The 20,456-nt window shown below is 40.1% G+C and overlaps 1 protein-coding gene across 1 annotated transcript in view; it reads left to right on the top strand.

The window, feature by feature from the left end:
• The window catches only part of LOC311051993 (limbic system-associated membrane protein-like), a gene marked incomplete at its 5' end in the record, with an annotated part of 197,863 nt that overhangs the window by 120,956 nt on the left and 56,451 nt on the right, over positions 1 to 20,456 (top strand). The window contains one exon of the mRNA XM_084066741.1: positions 19,842 to 19,986. Within this exon, the coding sequence (XP_083922867.1) occupies positions 19,842 to 19,986 (145 nt within the window). The remainder of the gene's footprint in view (positions 1 to 19,841; positions 19,987 to 20,456) is intronic.

Raw genomic sequence — 20,456 nt, 5'->3', positions numbered from 1 at the left:
TGTAGGCTACTACTTGCAGCAGTGCAAACTTGTAAATAAAATATATAAACTAAACTTAACAAACTAAATAACAGATAGTCTCTGATAAACACTTATGCAAGTGTTTTATAACAAATAAATGAATACACTTAATTTACAAAATAACAGAAACCGAGTTTCTGATTAACATTAGCGGCACACAATAAAGTGAATGAAACAAAATAACAGAAACCGAGTTTCTGACTTTTTAACAGTATCAGCAAAAGATAAAGTGAACACAAGCAAGTACGCCTATAACACTTACAAAGATATAAATAGCACCTCTAACTTAAATAAAACAAAATAACAGTTAACTGTAAGTAACACACATGACAAGCACACGCTCTACTAAATTTAAAACACACACACACACACACACACACACACACACACACACACACACACACACACACACACACACACACACACACTGTACACCGATGTTTGACCAGTCCTTTTCCTTTACAATTACAAATACAATCACTTAACACCAGTGGTGCAAAAGTAACTAAGTACATGTACTCAAGTACTGTACTTAACACATCGGGTGCCAGCATTTTTTCATAACAACTTACCGTGGGTGCCAGCATTCTCCCCATTGACTGCGCTTTGCTGTTTGCATTCCCCTCGTGGGTTACAACGGGGGGGGGGGGGGGGGTCGCGCATCGCGCATGACCGTTTTTCCCCACAGGAAACAGATTCGGAGATATAGGCGTTTCAAAGTAGGAAATAGACAGGAAGCGGATGGGGGGAAAAAAAGTGTTTCCGGTGAGCGATCTGGCACTTCCTTCGCAGGATTACAATGGGTGCTCCCAGAGCTGCTCTAGCCACGCCCGCGCTGAGAAAAAAAACAAAAAGACTGAAATGGTTCAGACCGTGTTCGGCACCCGATGTGTTAAGTACAATTTTTGGGTATTTTTACTTTACTGGAGTATTTCCAATTTTCAGTACTTTTACGTCTACTCCAATTCATCTCAGAGACAAATATTGTACTTTTACTCCACTACAATGATTTGAAACTTTAGTTTCTAGTTAGTTTGTAGATTTTGACACACATTAACCACTTCAACCCTATATCTACCTTACAATTGGAATCTACAGTCATGCGCCAGAACGGTTGTGCGTCTGTAAGTTCCATGTTGCCAGATTGCAACAAGCAACCAGCTTGCTGCAAACACACAGAGCTGCGCACTGCGCATGCGTGGACGCACTTTCCCTAACCGACAACACGCCACTTCGCGCTTACAACTCCCGGACATGGCAACCCCGAAAACCCCGCCCATCACCGAACGGCTACGGCCCCAGCCGAAACACAACGAAGCGACGGCCATTGAAAACACCAGCTTGCTCGCTCCACACAGCTCCTGCACAGTTAACTCCTCAATGCTCAAATAAGCACACATTTCGAACCAATGTGGAAATATTCTCACACAAACAAGCCCAACTTAGATTTCTGACCATTACAAATGTCAATAGACACGCAGGACACGAGGCAGTGGCCCTGCGGAAATCGCGGCCTAATGCGCAAGAATAAGCCTCGGCTGGTAGTGACATCGCCGGGCCGCCCGACGGATGTCGGCGGCCCGGCGATAGCGTTAGCATGCGCCTAACACTAACGCTAATGTTAACCAACGCTGCTGTCGTCACTCAAACGTAGGGTTGGGTACCGAAATACGGTTCCGGTACGGAACCGATAAAGAAATTGTCGGTACCGGGTACCCAAACAAAATATGTAATTTCGGTTCTGCATATCGGTTCCTAGATGCGCTAAAAGCCGTTCAAACAAAGGCGTTAGAAGTCCTACACAAACAGCACAATCTGAGCAAAAATCACAAATCCGGTAAAACACCTATGTATGGAGAAGTATAGATCAGTAGCGTCTCTCCGTATGGAAGAGTAGACACTGCTGCTTCTCTACGGGCGCACTCAGCCCAGCCTCATTCCTCCCCGCATCGCCCCCCCTCCCCTCACTCACTCACCACCATCTGAACTGAAGTAGTAAGGAAAGGAATAACCTGCCCTGCAAACTTTGTAACCAAGATTTGCTGTTGTCAACTTGAAAACTAGAATCCACATGTCAGAGGGTGTAACGTTAGTTGGAAAACCAGCGCTAGTTAAGAACTCGCGCAGGGCTAAATAATTAACACCAGCTGTGAACGCTTCTGTTTGATTGTGTGTGTGTGTGTGTGTGTGTGTGTGTGTGTGTGTGTGTGTGTGTGTGTGTGTGTGTGTGTGTCTTTCAAAAATGAAACTGAAAGTGACTTCTTCAAAAGGAAGGAATGGCAGACCTAATATTATTAATGCATTTTGGCTGTGTGTGCAATAATGCAAATGCAGACATTATAATGCCTTTTGCTAGGCTATTCAATATTTGTTTTAATTTCTTGAATATGGCAGGGTAATGTTTTGTGGCATATTGTATTTTATTACTATACAATAGTAAATCAATAATTCTACACAATAAATAAATGTTTTAAATAACTGATCTCAATATGGACCCATTATAGTTATGATAAGTTTTGCCATAATCATGTAGCTCTACAACAGAGGCACAGCCATGGCAGCAATGGTACAAAAAACTTTAAAAAAAAAATGTATATATATTTTTTTTTAATTCATAATTTCCGGCTATTCGGTTTTCGGCCAAGTGTTTCCTGTATTCGGTATTCGTTTCGGCCAAGAATTTTCCATTCGGTGCATCTCTATTAAATAAACATTTGACCTCTTATTTTTTTACCATTTTGGAACCGAAATATGGAACCGATAGGAACCGATCCGATAAGCAGAACCGGAACCGGAACCGGACTCGTAAAAATCCTAACGATACCCATCCCTACTCAAACGGCTACGTTAAACATCTTATCAACAACCTGTATAATGTTAGTGTGGTCAATGTCATCAATGCTAACTAATGAGCCCGTTCAACAGTGTTATTTTGGTGACTTTTGTGGGTTTCTGTGACACTATGTCACGATGTAGCATCTCAGAGTGTTATGTAACACTAGGGTGACCATATTCTGAAATCCCAAAAAGAGGACACCTACCGTCCTCATGCACAATGCGTCGCGATGCGACGCATTGTGAGCTTAGATCCCTGTCTCTTGTCCTCGACTGGGAACATGTTTGTGGTCAGATTTGTCCCGATCAATCTGAAGGCTTCCGCTACATAATGGCATTATTGCATGTGATCGCAAGATAACACATTTTCCGAAAAGCATCTGTCCACATGTCTGTTGACATTCCCACTATGCCTCCCCTTTTCAGATGCTTTTTCAGCTGGTCTGTGAAGGCTTCTCTTTTCTCCTCAACCAAGGCCCTACAGTGTGTGGCTATGGTGTTGGGGCTCGGAATAACGGAGCTCGCTTCATGGTGGATGTCCCCGTTCGCTTACTGTCGTAGCTCAGCACTGCTTTGCATTTGGTGCACCGGCCGTGAGTCCACGACCAATTTAAAACTTTTTTAAAGCAAGATTTCTTCTTTATTGCATCATCTTCTCAGTCTCCTTCTTCACTCTTACTGACTGTTTTTAACCTATAGCTGTACGCAAACTCATTGGTAATATGCATGCAGGCACATATTCACCTTGCCGCAAAGACTTTACATTTGAGAATACAAGAGCAGCATTAACAATGTGCATCTGTTACAGGCTGCCGTTAGGATCTAACGACTCAGATGCTGCAATTAATTAGCTTGTTAATGAGGGTGATCATTATACACAAACAGAGTTTTTTTTTAGGAGGTATAGGGGAGTTGGTCACAGTTGAGGCCAGTGAAATGCAAAGACCATACGGTAGAGTAGGTGGGGTTTATCGCTCTCACATGCACACGTCTGCCGTGCAACAGCCCTATCGTAGCAGGTATTTAAATTGGTGCTTTGATCTTGCTAAGCCTTGTCCTGAGGGGAATCTGAATCCTTAACAGAAATACATAAAACCTGCTATCTGGGCCGACACAGGAATGACCTGACTTTGATTTGTTACAGCTTTAGATTTACTTCTATATCCTGCCTTACCTCTCTCTCTCTCTCTCTCTCTCTCTCTCTCTCTCTCTCTCTCTCTCTCTCTCTCTCTCTCTCTCTCTCTCTCTCTCTCTCTCTCTCCCCCCCACTCACATGTTAAAATGAGAAGCACCTTGGGCGAAAGGCAGGGATATTAAATTATTTTATTATTATTTCTCTCATGACTCCTGTCATGAGAGAAGGAAAGATGGAAGGGGAGAGAGATGGCAGAGAGGGGAGAGAAGAGGGAGATGGAGAGGAGGAGGAGAGGAGAGAGAAGAGAGGGAGAGGAGGAGGAGAGGAGAGAGAAGAGAGAAGAGAGGACAGATACTGGAGTTCAGGGCATGGGCTGATGTCTGGTAGACTGAGGCTACAGAGTGGCTGTTCTGTCAGGCTTGGCACATCTCCACACACGCGCGCACACACACGCACACACGCACGCACGCACGCACTCACAGGGGGTTGATTTGTGAAGTGCAGATGCAAGGAGAAAGGCGGAATTAACACATAGACGAGAGGTCAACGAGAAAGAAACAGGAGTGTGGAAAGACGAGGGTGTTCGACAGACGTGTGGTGAGAGAGAGAGAGAGAGAGAGAGAGAGAGAGAGAGAGAGAGAGAGAGAGAGAGAGAGAGAGAGAGAGACAGGGGACATCAGGAGATATAATTATGGCACCAGCTGAAGTCTTAATTTGTGTACTCTCCTCTCCTCTCCTCTCCTCTCCTCTCCTCTCCTCTCCTCCCCTCCCCTCCCCTCTCCTCTCCTCTCCTCTCCTCTCCTCTCCTCACTCTAGAATGTGTCACGGTTGTGACCGTTGTGAGCTTGTAGATCTGCTATTAGCATTAACACGATATTGTGACTAAATACTAACTATATTGGATCAATTGGAACACAGGTTCTTTGTTCCATTTCTTGAAAAGGAACAGTTTTAGACAAGGTTTCCACCCGACAGCGAAGTTAATTTTCACTCCATTTCCTCTTTTCTCTGTCCATCTCTTCTTTCTTCTCCTCTGTCTATTCCCTCCCCTGCACCCCCCACATCTCTGTGATGAATGCAGAGTCTGCTCTAAGAGTGAGCATGTCCTGATGGATAAAGACAGCAGTTTATCCTCTCGTTTTCTTCCACTTGTTGTGCGCTCTCGGAAGCCCAGTGGTGTAAAGTAACTAAGTACATTTACTCAAGTATTGTACTTAAGTACAATTTTGAGGTATTTTTTACTTTACTGGAGTATTTCCAATTTTCAGTACGTTTACTTCCATTCCACTACATCTCAGAGGAAAATAATATACTTTTACTCCACTTCAATTATTTGAAAACTTTAGTTACTAGTTACTGTGGATTTGGATCATTATTACAAAACATACATTAACCACTTCAGCCCTATATACATTTCGGCCATTTGAAAAAAAGATGATCTACAGTACAAGCTCACAATGCGTTGCGATGCATTGTGAGCTTGTAGATCTGCTACTTTCAAAAGATTTTAATACATTTTATTATTTGAAAACTTGTGAAATGGGACATTCTGATTAATGACTACTTTTACTTTTGGTATTTTAAGTACGTTTTGATACCAATTCCTTTGTACTTTTACTCAAGTAAATTTTGAATTTTGGACTTTTACTTGTAACAGAGCATATCTACATTGCAGTATTGATACTTTTACCACCCGATCTACTATGAATCACCCCATTCAATGGAAAGGAATTGCTCCAAATGTTCCCATTCTATGGGGTGGAATTGTACAATCTCTGCAACCCCGCTCACCCAGGTTACCGAAATTACTCCTAAAACCCCATTTAATGGAAAGTCTTCTCCATTGGCTGTTCTCTCGGACACCCCGCCCACCTCTTTCAGACTCGGGTTACAAAAATTACTGCAGAAGTCCCATTTAATGGTATTGAGAGGTTGCCATGGCAACATGGGCTAATATTGCGGTGGTTTTAAATGCATTTTGATTATATAACATTTATATTGTCACATTTATAATTTCTTTTTTATTTTCCCGTCCTTCAGTGAATTTATATGATTTTTTTTTAATAATGTATTTATTTATTCATTCTTTAATTTATTTTTTGCTGACCGAAATTGCGTTGCCATTGTGTTTAATTATTAATTATTTAATGATATTGATAATGTAATTTGGGCCATCGTGTTTATTCATTATTAAATGATAAAAATCAGTTTATTTGTTAAGTTTGGTAAGGGAGGGGTGTGGTGGATTGCTCCATTTACAACGCTAACATAAACGATCAGATTTCAAATATGAAGTGCTTAACTAAAGGCCACGGATGTTACAATTGTGTACGTTCCAGCTTGAGTACCCATATCTTCCGTATTGTTCAATAAAAAGCCTTTTAATCCGATCGACGGCCATTTTCTCCGTCTTTTCATCAGCTTTCAACTATGCGATCCTATCGGTTGGGAGGTGTATTGCACATTATAACTCTATGCGAAAATGGCCGACGATCGGATTAAAATGCTTTTTATCCAACAATACGGAAGATATGGGTACTCATGCTGAAACGTCGGCATGTATAACATCCTGGGCATTTAGGTAAGCACTTCATATTTGAAATCTGTACGTTTGTGTAGACGTTACAGTTGTAAATTGAGCAATTCATCACACCAGGTTGAAGAATGTCCATGACCGTCATCTTTCAGGCCTACCGCTGATAACCATTAGCACATTGTCTCAAAGTGGGGTCCGGGGACCCCCAGGGGTACTTGAGGGGGTTCCAGGGGGTCCCCAGCTAAATGATGGACAGGGACCAAATGGACCCTTATGGGTCTGTAACTCTGAGAGTGTACAAATGTAACCAAATGGACCCTAACAGGTCCATTTGGTTCCATTTGTACACTCTCAGAGTTAAATGAACATTGATTTTACAATATGAAAGTGGGTCCCAGAGACCTACATGCCATTAAATGGGGGTCCGTAGCCTAATGCATGTCAAACTGGGGGTCCTTGAAATTAAAATGGTTGAAATCACTGCTAGAGAGCCGTAAAAATCTTCTCTTATGGGGGTCCCTGGCTTATCTTTTCAAATGGGGGTCCGCGGTCTAATAAGTGTCTATTTGGGGGTCCTTGGCACGAAAAAGTTTGAGAACCATTGCATTAGCACATGAAGTCAATTCATTGTTTAATTTCAAATAAGTTTAATTTCACTTATACCACTTCATTCTGTTGATGTTTCTATTTTACTGCTACAGCAATTCATCACAAGGCTTTTTCTTTACTATTTAGCATAAATATAGTCCTGGTTATTTCTCCCTAACGCCCTAAAAAGTCCAAACGGGACTATGTGGTTTGCGCATGTGCAAAGGAACGTTCAACATGGTGTGGTGGGTGTGGTGGGGATTGCTCCATTTACAACGCTAACGTCCAGGTCATAAACGATCAGATTTCAAATATGAAGTGCTTAACTAAAGGCCATGGATGTTAAAATGGTGTACGTTCCAGCTTGAGTACCCATATCTTCAGTATTGTTCAATAAAAAGCCTTTTAATCCGATCGACGGCCATTTTCTCCGTCTTTTCATCAGCTTTCAACTATGCGATCCTATCGGTTGGGAGGTGTATTGCACATTATAACTCTATACGAAAATGGCAGCCAATCGGATTAAAATGCTTTTTATTGAACAACACGGAATATACGGGTATTTTTGAGGGATCGTACATAATTGTAACGTCCGTGGCCATGGGGTAAGCACTTTATAGTTGAAATCTAGACGTTTATGTAGATGTACGGGCCGTAAATGGAAAAAGTGCAAACATCAGGTTGAAGTGTCATGATATGAAACCTATCTATCTATCTATCTACATTGGACTGACACAACGTGAGCTAAGAGACGTGGTTTAAATGCAACATAACACACATCACCACCCAAACAAACCTGGAAATATTCTGTGCATTTTCATATTTTGTTGATCATTTTTCGATAAGTGTTTGTTGAGAACGAGAGATTTGTTTAACTTTTCCAACCCCGTGACGTCACGTCAGATTACTTCCGCATTCCGCGTGTTCGTACTCATGTCTCTGTCAGTGTCAATAAAGATCTGACAAAACAAATGTTTTATGATCTATCTAAACGTTCAAATGTTTTAAAAAGGTGCTGACCCTATGGCCACGGATGTTACAATTATGTGCGGGCCCTTAAAAGTACCCGTATCTTCCGCATTGTTTAATAAAAAGCATTTTAATCTGATTGGTGGCCATTTTATCAGAGAGTTGTAATGTTGCGTGAGTGCAGTACACCTTTCAACCCATAGGGTCAGGTGAAAACATATGGAGAAAATGGCAATTGGATTAAAAGGCTTTTTATTGAACATTACAAAAGATAGAGGTACTTTTGAGAACCCATACATGATTTTAACATCTGTGGCCATGAGTTAATAATTTTATATTTAAAGTGTGAAGATTTATGTTGATGTACAGGCTGTAAATGCAGAAGTGCAAACACCAGGTTAAAGTTTCGCCATGACTGCCATAATGTATTATGGTTTCCAAGTGCTATACTGCCACCGGACATAAACATTAAAACATTAAAACAGATCAAATAATTGCTGTTTGTGGTTCTATAGGGCGTTGGTGTAAAGTAACTAAGTACATTTACTCAAGTACTGTACTTAAGTACAATTTTGAGGTATTTTTACTTTACTGGAGTATTTCCCAATTCTCAGTACTTTAAACGAAATGATGCAACGCTGATATCGCTTTTGTAATGCATTTTATAATATTTAAGGCACCCTGTGTGTATTGTATTCCAATAATAATAATAATAATAATAATAATAAGGGTAATAATAATCATAATAATAATAATGTAATTATAGAGCAGTAACACACTGAAATAATAAGGGTAATAATAATAATAATAAGGGTAATAATTGAATGTAGAGCAGTAACACACTGGAAAAATAATGTAATGTATAGAGCAGTAACACACTGGAATAATAATAATAATAATAATAATAATAATAAGGGTAATAATAATAATAAGGGTAATAATAACAATAGTTAAGCCGTACACGATAGGGAGTTCCAATAGAAAAATATAAGCCTCGTGTACAATATAGGCTCGAAGTACTTGCGAGCGTACACGCCCCCATAGTTATAATGGGGCGTGTACGCTTGCATATGGGTGTCGTGTACGGCACCTGTGCTGACTACAATTTCCCAATGGAGGGCAGCAGTGAGCCATTTGTTGAGATCTAATAGGCCCATCCACATGTTTTACAGATCTAATTTCTCCATCCACATGTTCTACAGATCTAATTTCTCCATCCACATGTTCTACAGATCTAATAGGCCCATCCGCATGTTTTACAGATCTAATTGCTCCATCTACATGTTTTACAGATTTAATTGGCCCATCCACATGTTGTACATGTCTAATTAGCCCATCCACATATTTTACATATCTATTTAGCCCATCCACATGTTCTACAGATCTAATAGGCCTATCCACATGTTTTACAGATCTAATTGCTCCATCCACATGTTTTACAGATCTAATTTCTCCATCCACATGTTCTACAGATCTAATTTCTCCATCCACATGTTCTACAGATCTAATAGGCCCATCCGCATGTTTTACAGATCTAATTGCTCCATCTACATGTTTTACAGATTTAATTGGCCCATCCATGTTTTACACATCTAATTAGCCCATCCACATGTTTTACATATCCAACTAGCCCATCCACATGTTTTACAGATCTAATAGGCCTATCCACATGTTTTACAGATCTAATTGCTCCATCCACATGTTTTACAGATCTAATAGGCCCATCCACATGTTTTACAGATCTAATTAGCCCATCCACGTGTTTTACAGATCTACTGTGATTAGTTCATGTGTACACAGACATCTATAGGTGCGACTGCAGTAAGCCACTTACTGTAGTTAGTTCATGTGTACACAGTGGTTACTCCCTATGGTCTGAGTATCTACAGGGCTGACAAGTAAAGTCTAATAGAGAGTATTAGAGTCTGCTAAAGCCTAGTACACTCTAGTCTAGCCTAGTCCAGCCTGTTCCATGCTAGTATGGCCTATACCACCTTCCCCTAGTCTGTTCTCCCAACAGGCTGGACTATACTAGTTTTGGTGCACTAGGCTGTACTGTACTGTACTGTACTGTACTGTACTGTACTAGACTCTACTGGTCTCTAATAGGCTGTTTGAAGCTCTAGTAGGCTTTGCTAGGCTTTGCTGGGCTCTATGAGGCTATAAAAGACAGTACTTTACTGTGGCTCATGCAAAACTATGGCTCGTGAACACAAGCTATGGCCCGTGTACACAGTGGTTACTCCCTATGGTCTGAGTATCTACAGGGCTGATGTAACCCAGGTTTCAAAAGGTTTTCAAAAGGTTTGTGTCACTGTTGTCTGTGTGTCACTGACAGAGTGACACACACAGTCACACACACACTCAGTCTCACTCAATCAATCAGTCACACCAGTGCTTGCAATTGTCAATCATTGCAATCACAGCCACGCCCTAAAGCAGAGACAGTCTGCAATAGCAGAGTGAGGTGCACACCACTCTGAGGCTACTGCAGACTTCCACCCAAACTAATACTCTCTATTATACTTTACTAGTCCCTTGTCAGCCCTGTAGATACTCAGACCATAGGGAGTAACCACTGTGTACACATAGTGGCCAAATTATTCAAGAAGCCCAATAACCCTAATTTTCAGAACCACATGTTTGTGTGTGAGGAAAGTTATATGGACGCGTCCGGGGTGAAGAGCTGATCAATAATACGTTGTCCGATTGTTTCAGCGCCCCCTAGGGGCCGAGATAATAGTGAAAAACTGTTTGAAAGGAGTAAAAACAAAATTGGACACCTGTTTCTGGGTCAGCGCGTCGCCCCGAACGCGCCCATATAACTCTCCTCGCACACGGCCTTACCATACTCCTTAATTGGCTAGGGTCAAATGTCAAGTTATTTCGCGCAATAAAGCGATATATCTCAAAATCGATGCATTTTTAGAATCCACCTTTCGGATATGTTGTACAGCTCGCCAAGGCGCACGCATGGATGTCTTGTTTGTCCCGGTACGACACTCCTAAGTTGACCTCCTACACTTTCAGAAGGCACATAGAGTCTTATATCTTAAGACCATATCAAAGGACAAAGTCAGAAATAGAAGTGTGTCGTAACGGGACAAACAAGACATCCACATGTGCGTCTCAGCCAGCTCTACAACATATCCAAAAAATGGACCCTAAGTCCTTATCGTATTCGAGATATTGAGCGAGATAGCGAAGCCGTAACCATAGCCAATTAAGGGATAATTAAATCATGATTTGATATTAGGGTTTGATTATTTCAAATTTTAGCATTATTTTACGTGTAGATTTGGAAAAAAAATGTATCGGAGAAATCACAGGCTTGGAACACCCTAAAACCAACTAGGAAGTGGCCTTTTGAGGCACTTCCTGTTGTCCGAGAAAAAAGAAACTTGCATATTTGGAATCAGCGCCATCACATTAGTCTAAAGCCAGAGTCTCGAAGAAAAATACAATTTCTAAAAATGTAACGAGGGTTGACCTTTGCAGTCTTTTCGCTGACCTTTGAGCTTTATCAGTGTCAGAAAAAATCAGGGCCAGTGCCAAAAAATCTGGCTTACTCTCAATATGGATTGAGAGAAGTTTCGGATTTTAAAAAAATATCTGGAGCGATTAGTTACAGATTTTGTGCTCAACAAAATCAGTTTTTTATACAAAAGTCAACGTCCAATCTTTTTGGTGACCGTTTGTATTTCTCAAGGTCCTAGAAAATCGAGACCTATCCCATTCAATTCAGCGTCTTTTTTTGAGTCTGAAAAGGTGTTTTTTAATTTAAAAATAAAATATTTTTTAAAAATGTGAGAAAAGCTAAACTGTGAACTATTTCAAAAATCTATAACTTCTTATTAAACAATTCTAGACTATTGATGTAACCTACCATTCGACTCAATATCATATAAATAAGAGGGTGGAAGGGTCAAAATAAAATAATAATATGTTTGTGAAAAAAGCTTCAAGTTTACTAAACTTTAACGCTTGTTTAAACCACTTTTTAAGGGTCATACAAAATCGAGACCTAGCCCATTCGATTCAGCGTCCTCTTCTGAGTCTGAAAACGTGTTTTTTAATTTAAAAAAAATATTTTTGAAAATTGTGAAAAAAGCTTAACTTTTTTTTTTCAAAAATCTATAACTTCTTATTGAAGTTATAGATTTTATGATATTGAGTCGAATGGTAGGTTACATCAATAGTCTAGAATTGTTTAATAAGAAGTTATAGATTTTTGAAATAGTTCAAAGTTTAGCTTTTCTCACATTTTTAAAAAATATTTTATTTTTAAATTAAAAAACACCTTTTCAGACTCAAAAAAAGACGCTGAATTGAATGGGATAGGTCTCGATTTTCTAGGACCTTGGGAAATACAAACGGTCACCAAAAAGATTGGACGTTGACTTTTGTATAAAAAACTGATTTTGTTGAGCACAAAATCTGTAACTAATCGCTCCAGATATTTTTTTTAAATCCGAAACTTCTCTCAATCCATATTGAGAGTAAGCCAGATTTTTTGGCACCGGCCCTGATTTTTTCTGACACTGATAAAGCTCAAAGGTCAGCGAAAAGACTGCAAAGGTCAACCCTCGTTACATTTTTATAGCCTCATTAAGCTAATCATATGGAGACCCACTGGACATAATTTGGGAATCCCCAGTATGGAAACAACTCTCTCAGGAGAGCAGTGCAAAGACTAGCCATGGTTTGTGTAGAACAAGGTGTCTCTGGGGAGGGGATGGGAGGCTGCCAAGTGGGATGAGACATCTGTGACAAGGCTCAAGCCCCATGCAGGGACTGCTGATGTTCTCTGTAAATCTTTGTGAAATGTGCTGTTTATGGCATTCCAGAGATTTCACCTTATGTGTACCTAATGGCCCAGTAAGAGTATGCAGGGACGAGAGGAAAGTTGGATGGACTGAAATGTCACATCCTGTTCAGCTAATACCCTCATTCACAATTTTGGAGAATAACTGACTATTTCTTTGGTTTTTTGTTAGATCTTTATTTGCTCAGCATACACCAGGGTTTCCCAAAGTGGGTGCCGTGGCACCCTAGGGTGCCTTGATGCCTGTCCAGGGGTGACGAAGAATAATTTGATAATGTTTGGAATTCACCAACATCACTTCAGTAAGTTTAACCACTTAGATCCACTATATATATCAGCGTTGCATCATTTCGTTTAAAGTACTGAGAATTGGGAAATACTCCAGTAAAGTAAAAATACCTCAAAATTGTACTTAAGTACAGTACTTGAGTAAATGTACTTAGTTACTTTACACCAACGCCCTATAGAACCACAAACAGCAATTATTTGATCTGTTTTAATGTTTTAATGTTTATGTCCGGTGGCAGTATAGCACTTGGAAACCATAATACATTATGGCAGTCATGGCGAAACTTTAACCTGGTGTTTGCACTTCTGCATTTACAGCCTGTACATCAACATAAATCTTCACACTTTAAATATAAAATTATTAACTCATGGCCACAGATGTTAAAATCATGTATGGGTTCTCAAAAGTACCTCTATCTTTTGTAATGTTCAATAAAAAGCCTTTTAATCCAATTGCTGGCCATTTTCTCCATATGTTTTCACCTGACCCTATGGGTTGAAAGGTGTACTGCACTCACGCAACATTACAACTCTCTGATAAAATGGCCACCAATCAGATTAAAATGCTTTTTATTAAACAATGCGGAAGATACGGGTACTTTTAAGGGCCCGCACATAATTGTAACATCCGTGGCCATAGGGTCAGCACCTTTTTAAAACATTTGAACGTTTAGATAGATCATAAAACATTTGTTTTGTCAGATCTTTATTGACACTGACAGAGACATGAGTACGAACACGCGGAATGCGGAAGTAATCTGACGTGACGTCACGGGGTTGGAAAAGTTAAACAAATCTCTCGTTCTCAACAAACACTTATCGAAAAATGATCAACAAAATATGAAAATGCACAGAATATTTCCAGGTTTGTTTGGGTGGTGATGTGTGTTATGTTGCATTTAAACCACGTCTCTTAGCTCACGTTGTGTCAGTCCAATGTAGATAGATAGATAGATAGGTTTCATATCATGACACTTCAACCTGATGTTTGCACTTTTTCCATTTACGGCCCGTACATCTACATAAACGTCTAGATTTCAACTATAAAGTGCTTACCCCATGGCCACGGACGTTACAATTATGTACGATCCCTCAAAAATACCCGTATATTCCGTGTTGTTCAATAAAAAGCATTTTAATCCGATTGGCTGCCATTTTCGTATAGAGTTATAATGTGCAATACACCTCCCAACCGATAGGATCGCATAGTTGAAAGCTGATGAAAAGACGGAGAAAATGGCCGTCGATCGGATTAAAAGGCTTTTTATTGAACAATACTGAAGATATGGGTACTCAAGCTGGAACGTACACCATTTTAACATCCATGGCCTTTAGTTAAGCACTTCATATTTGAAATCTGATCGTTTATGACCTGGACGTTAGCGTTGTAAATGGAGCAATCCCCACCACACCCACCACACCATGTTGAACGTTCCTTTGCACATGCGCAAACCACATAGTCCCGTTTGGACTTTTTAGGGCGTTAGGGAGAAATAACCAGGACTATATTTATGCTAAATAGTAAAGAAAAAGCCTTGTGATGAATTGCTGTAGCAGTAAAATAGAAACATCAACAGAATGAAGTGGTATAAGTGAAATTAAACTTATTTGAAATTAAACAATGAATTGACTTCATGTGCTAATGCAATGGTTCTCAAACTTTTTCGTGCCAAGGACCCCCAAATAGACACTTATTAGACCGCGGACCCCCATTTGAAAAGATAAGCCAGGGACCCCCATAAGAGAAGATTTTTACGGCTCTCTAGCAGTGATTTCAACCATTTTAATTTCAAGGACCCCCAGTTTGACATGCATTAGGCTACGGACCCCCATTTAATGGCATGTAGGTCTCTGGGACCCACTTTCATATTGTAAAATCAATGTTCATTTAACTCTGAGAGTGTACAAATGGAACCAAATGGACCTGTTAGGGTCCATTTGGTTACATTTGTACACTCTCAGAGTTACAGACCCATAAGGGTCCATTTGGTCCCTGTCCATCATTTAGCTGGGGACCCCCTGGAACCCCCTCAAGTACCCCTGGGGGTCCCCGGACCCCACTTTGAGACAATGTGCTAATGGTTATCAGCGGTAGGCCTGAAAGATGACGGTCATGGACATTCTTCAACCTGGTGTGATGAATTGCTCAATTTACAACTGTAACGTCTACACAAACGTACAGATTTCAAATATGAAGTGCTTACCTAAATGCCCAGGATGTTATACATGCCGACGTTTCAGCATGAGTACCCATATCTTCCGTATTGTTGGATAAAAAGCATTTTAATCCGATCGTCGGCCATTTTCGCATAGAGTTATAATGTGCAATACACCTCCCAACCGATAGGATCGCATAGTTGAAAGCTGATGAAAAGACGGAGAAAATGGCCGTCGATCGGATTAAAAGGCTTTTTATTGAACAATACGGAAGATATGGGTACTCAAGCTGGAACGTACACAATTGTAACATCCGTGGCCTTTAGTTAAGCACTTCATATTTGAAATCTGATCGTTTATGTTAGCGTTGTAAATGGAGCAATCCACCACACCCCTCCCTTACCAAACTTAACAAATAAACTGATTTTTATCATTTAATAATGAATAAACACGATGGCCCAAATTACATTATCAATATCATTAAATAATTAATAATTAAACACAATGGCAACGCAATTTCGGTCAGCAAAAAATAAATTAAAGAATGAATAAATAAATACATTATTAAAAAAAAATCATATAAATTCACTGAAGGACGGGAAAATAAAAAAGAAATTATAAATGTGACAATATAAATGTTATATAATCAAAATGCATTTAAAACCACCGCAATATTAGCCCATGTTGCCATGGCAACCTCTCAATACCATTAAATGGGACTTCTGCAGTAATTTTTGTAACCCGAGTCTGAAAGAGGTGGGCGGGGTGTCCGAGAGAACAGCCAATGGAGAAGACTTTCCATTAAATGGGGTTTTAGGAGTAATTTCGGTAACCTGGGTGAGCGGGGTTGCAGAGATTGTACAATTCCACCCCATAGAATGGGAACATTTGGAGCAATTCCTTTCCATTGAATGGGGTGATTCATAGTAGATCGGGTGCTTTTACTTCAGTATACATAAGAAATCCACCACTGCTGAAGCCTAAACACGGAAAACACCTCGCCTGGTGCTGGCGACGCGACCGTTAAATGTAAATGTGAGAAGACGTGGGAATCAATGGGAATGATAGGAGGCGTAATGTGAGACGACAGCCGGATGCGCCTCACATGTAAATTCACACCCTCCTCCTCAGGGCCTTGGCTGTGTTGCATGGAATGTGTTTAGAGAGGATAGATTACCCAGGCAGGCGCTGGGACTGAGGGTTGTTTTCTTTTTTCTTTTCTTTTTCCGTGGCTGATCCTAGATCATCCACAAACATAGCAGTGTAGTGGCTCTGACATCCAATTTTCAATACTTTTGCTTTTACTCCACTACAGAGGCAAATATTGTACTTTGACTCCACTACAATTATTTGAAGACTTTAGTCACTAGTTACTTTTCAGATACAAATTATGATATCATGAAACATTACATTAACCACCTCAGCCCTATTTTCTACATAGGCTATTTGAAAATAGCAGATCTACAAGCTCACAACACGTCACGGTGCAACACATTGTGAGCTTGTAGATCTGCTATTTTATAGCATTCTGGTACTTTTATTTTTGGTACATTACATTTTGATGCCAATACTTTTGTACATTTACTCACGTAACATTTTGAACACAGGCCTTTTTACTTGTAACAGAGTATTTTTATATAGTGGTATTGATACTTTTACTTAAGTAAAAGGTGTGAGCATGTTTTTCCACCACTGCTAGTCTGATCTGACCTGTCATGTCACGTTCAGAACTTGACAACGTTGTTTCTGTCGTCTCTCTTAGAGTGGAATTTACTTCAAACTAATAGAAGACCAAAAAGGGTCTGAGCCAACCTCAGATTATAGGAGGAAAGCTGGTCACACGGCCAGATGTGGCTGAGAGGAGATGAGATGAGACTACACACATCTGCTCCCCTCTCCCCCCATGGGGGTAGGGGGGCTTTGTTGTGTCTGACAAATCCAGTGGTGGAAAAAGTACTCAATTTACTTAAGTAAGAGTATCAATACTGCAGTATAGACATACTCTGTTAGAAGTAAAAGTCCGGTAGTACGGAAAAGTACAAAAGTATTGGTATCAAACTGTACTTAAAGTACCCAAAGTAAAAGTACTAAAATGTTTGAAAATAGCAGATCTACAAGCTCACAACGCGTCGCGAACTAGTAACTAAAGTTTTCAAATAATTGTAGTGGAGGAAAAGTACAATATTTGCCTCTGAGATGTGGAGTAGAGGTAAAATGATTGGAAATTGGAAATACTCAAGTAAAGTACAAATACCTCAAAATCGTACTTAACAACTCTCTGAGTGCCAAAAACGAGTTATCCCGAGTTTTTTCTGAATGCCCTCAGTGCCAAGAACGACTTATCCTGAGTTTAAAAAAAATATATATATTTTTTTTTTTGGAAAAGAACGTTCAGAACCCAAGATATCGTGATCCAAAGATGTGCTGCTCCATTCACTTCTTGTTTAACTTATTACTGAAAAAGGCTGTATCTCGGCTCCTGAGCACTTTTTTTTTTTACTTTAAAAAAAATTGCTGGCACAGTATGAACATATTTTTTTATTTCATTGGCACTGAGAGAGTTAAGTACAGTACTTGAGTACATGTACTTAGTTACTTCCCACCACTGCCCATGGGGAGGGGGATAGGGGGGCTTTGTTGTGTCTGACAACACACCTGCTGCCTAGCAGAGCCGTGTCTGTTTGTCACAGCAAGACCATTAACTAGTGTTTGGATTATGTATGCACTCAGGTCAAGTGCTTCCATCGTAGCCTGGCATGGCCAGACTAATATCACTGTGTAGATATTAGTCTTGATATTTCTGTGCGGAACCTGCATTTCCAATGTGCTGATTTAAAAAAATAAAAAGTATTTGCATACTGCATGGGCCCTGATTGGTGCACCACAACTTAGGGGGCAGCGAAATCCAATCACAACCGAGCGCAAAAAACATGTTGCGCCGGCAGATTCGTCTGGTTTTCCAGGCTACTTCCATCACTGTGCAAACTGCTTTGCCAGTTGTTTCAGCAAATTATTGTTTTGAAACCCTCGACTTGCCGTGAACCAAACTGTTTGCGATCACCTATAAAAGCTACTGTACCGATATCTAAAGCTCGACCTAACTTAAGATCTTCCCCTCGGTCCAGGGACGTACACACGTAGATAGATTTGATGTAATCACTCAACAACAACATCAACACGAAACACCGATACTGTCTTTTGGTAATTTATTAAATAAAACACACACACATTCTCACATAAACACACATGGTTATCTAACTAAACTATCACTGGTACAGTATTTCTACCTTCAGCCAGCCCAGAGAATCTACGCACATTAGAACAATGGGTGCTAACGGTAGCATGAGGTGATGTAGTAGCAGTAGTTGCAGGTTATTTAACTGAAAAACACAAAACCACACGAAAAGAAAATACCATTAATAATACGAAACATGCATAAATAAACTAACAACATATATGAGTATAATAAAAGAGTTTTACACACAGATTGATCACTTTTTGTGCACAATTGTCTTACCAGCTCTCAATTTACGTGCGAACGCTCTCTCACGCTGCGATGGAATGAAAACTTTCTGGTCAAAACAACTCTTCTGCGCACGCGCAAGAACACATGTGGAACTCTCGTACATAAACACACATACGTTGCAATTAAATAAGGATGTTTCCCGTATCCTAAACTCACTGGAATAATTCCTATAAAAAAGTATCCCCGAAATTACACATGCCCCCAGGATACAACCCCCCAAAGAACATGAGTAAAGACAGTAAACACGACAAACAACACATTTACAACAATCCTGACGTCATAGCAGCGGAGAAGAAAAAGACCCCTTCTCTCCTCTAGAGGTCACTCGCTACCAGCTTGAATGATTGTAAACATGTTTGTAGAAATGTATAATATGGTCGGAAAGACCCTATAAAACTACACAGCTACAATGGGCTCTATTCACAGCAGCCATAGGCTATTATGAAGACATTCACAGGTGTTACCAATGATACTAATGAAGGCTCTGTTGTCTGTTCCATTCTGGTCAAACAGAGTCAGGGTGCTGATATTGTGCATGTTGGCTCACTGGAAACACTCTGCTACACCAGTGGGTCTACAGTGGGGGTCCAGGGACCCTCATGGGCTTCCAAATGGCCCCTTACAGGTGTGTACTTACGGGTCCATTTGGTTCCATTTGTACAATCTCAGAGTTATGGGGGCTGTGGAAACCACTGTGCTAGACTAAATGGAACAGAGCCTTCATTAGCATCATTGGTAACACCTGTGAAGGAAGTGATAATATGGCTGCTGTGCATAGAGCCTATTTCCCCCGTTTGACATCTCTAAATGAACTCCCAATGAGATATAAAAGTGACCTTATTTTTTACGCCTTTCTCTTTGTCCTCTGATGATGAGAACAACAGTGAGTGTTCCTCATCTCTGTCTCTGTGTCCTGACAAAGTGTTCCTCACCTCTCTGTTCTTGCTTTCTGTGTCCACAGGTGTTATGTGGATGACAAAGTGTCCAAGGTGGCCTGGCTCAATCGATCCAACATCATCTTCACTGGTCAGGACAAGTGGTCCCTGGACCCCCGAGTAGACCTGGTGACTAAAGGACAGCTGGAGTACAGCCTGCGCATACAGAAGGTACTATACTACAGCATCACATCATAGAGAACAATGTACGGTTGGTGCTGCATCTTTAGACGTTTGTGTCTCCACTGTGCGATGTAATGTGTTCGTAGCCGTTCTGTAGCACTGCTTGTTTTAACCCATTAAGACCGAGAACGTATCTGTGTCATTTTTAGATTTCTTTGGCTTTTCAAAAAATAGGAGATCTACTTGTAGATCTGCTATTTTTTGAAAAATCGTGGAAAATGTGTGCAAATCTTTGATTATGTATTATATATTTTGAGATGGGGGGTCCGCTGCCAAATACATATCATTTTGGGTGGTACTTGACATGAAACAGTTTGAGAACCACTGATATTATAGCAACATAAGTAATAATAATAATTTAAAAAATAAATGTGTAGAATCCCCAGAAGCAAAAAAAAAATCGATTTAGAAATATACATATTCAATGATTTACGTTTTTTTTTCCTCAAAAATAGCAG

Source organism: Gymnoscopelus microlampas (assembly GCF_963454915.1).
Source record: "Gymnoscopelus microlampas genome assembly, chromosome: 1".
Classification (NCBI taxonomy): domain Eukaryota; kingdom Metazoa; phylum Chordata; class Actinopteri; order Myctophiformes; family Myctophidae; genus Gymnoscopelus; species Gymnoscopelus microlampas.
The sequence above is the reverse complement of the archived record's forward strand: the minus strand, read 5'-3'. Positions and strand labels throughout refer to the sequence as shown.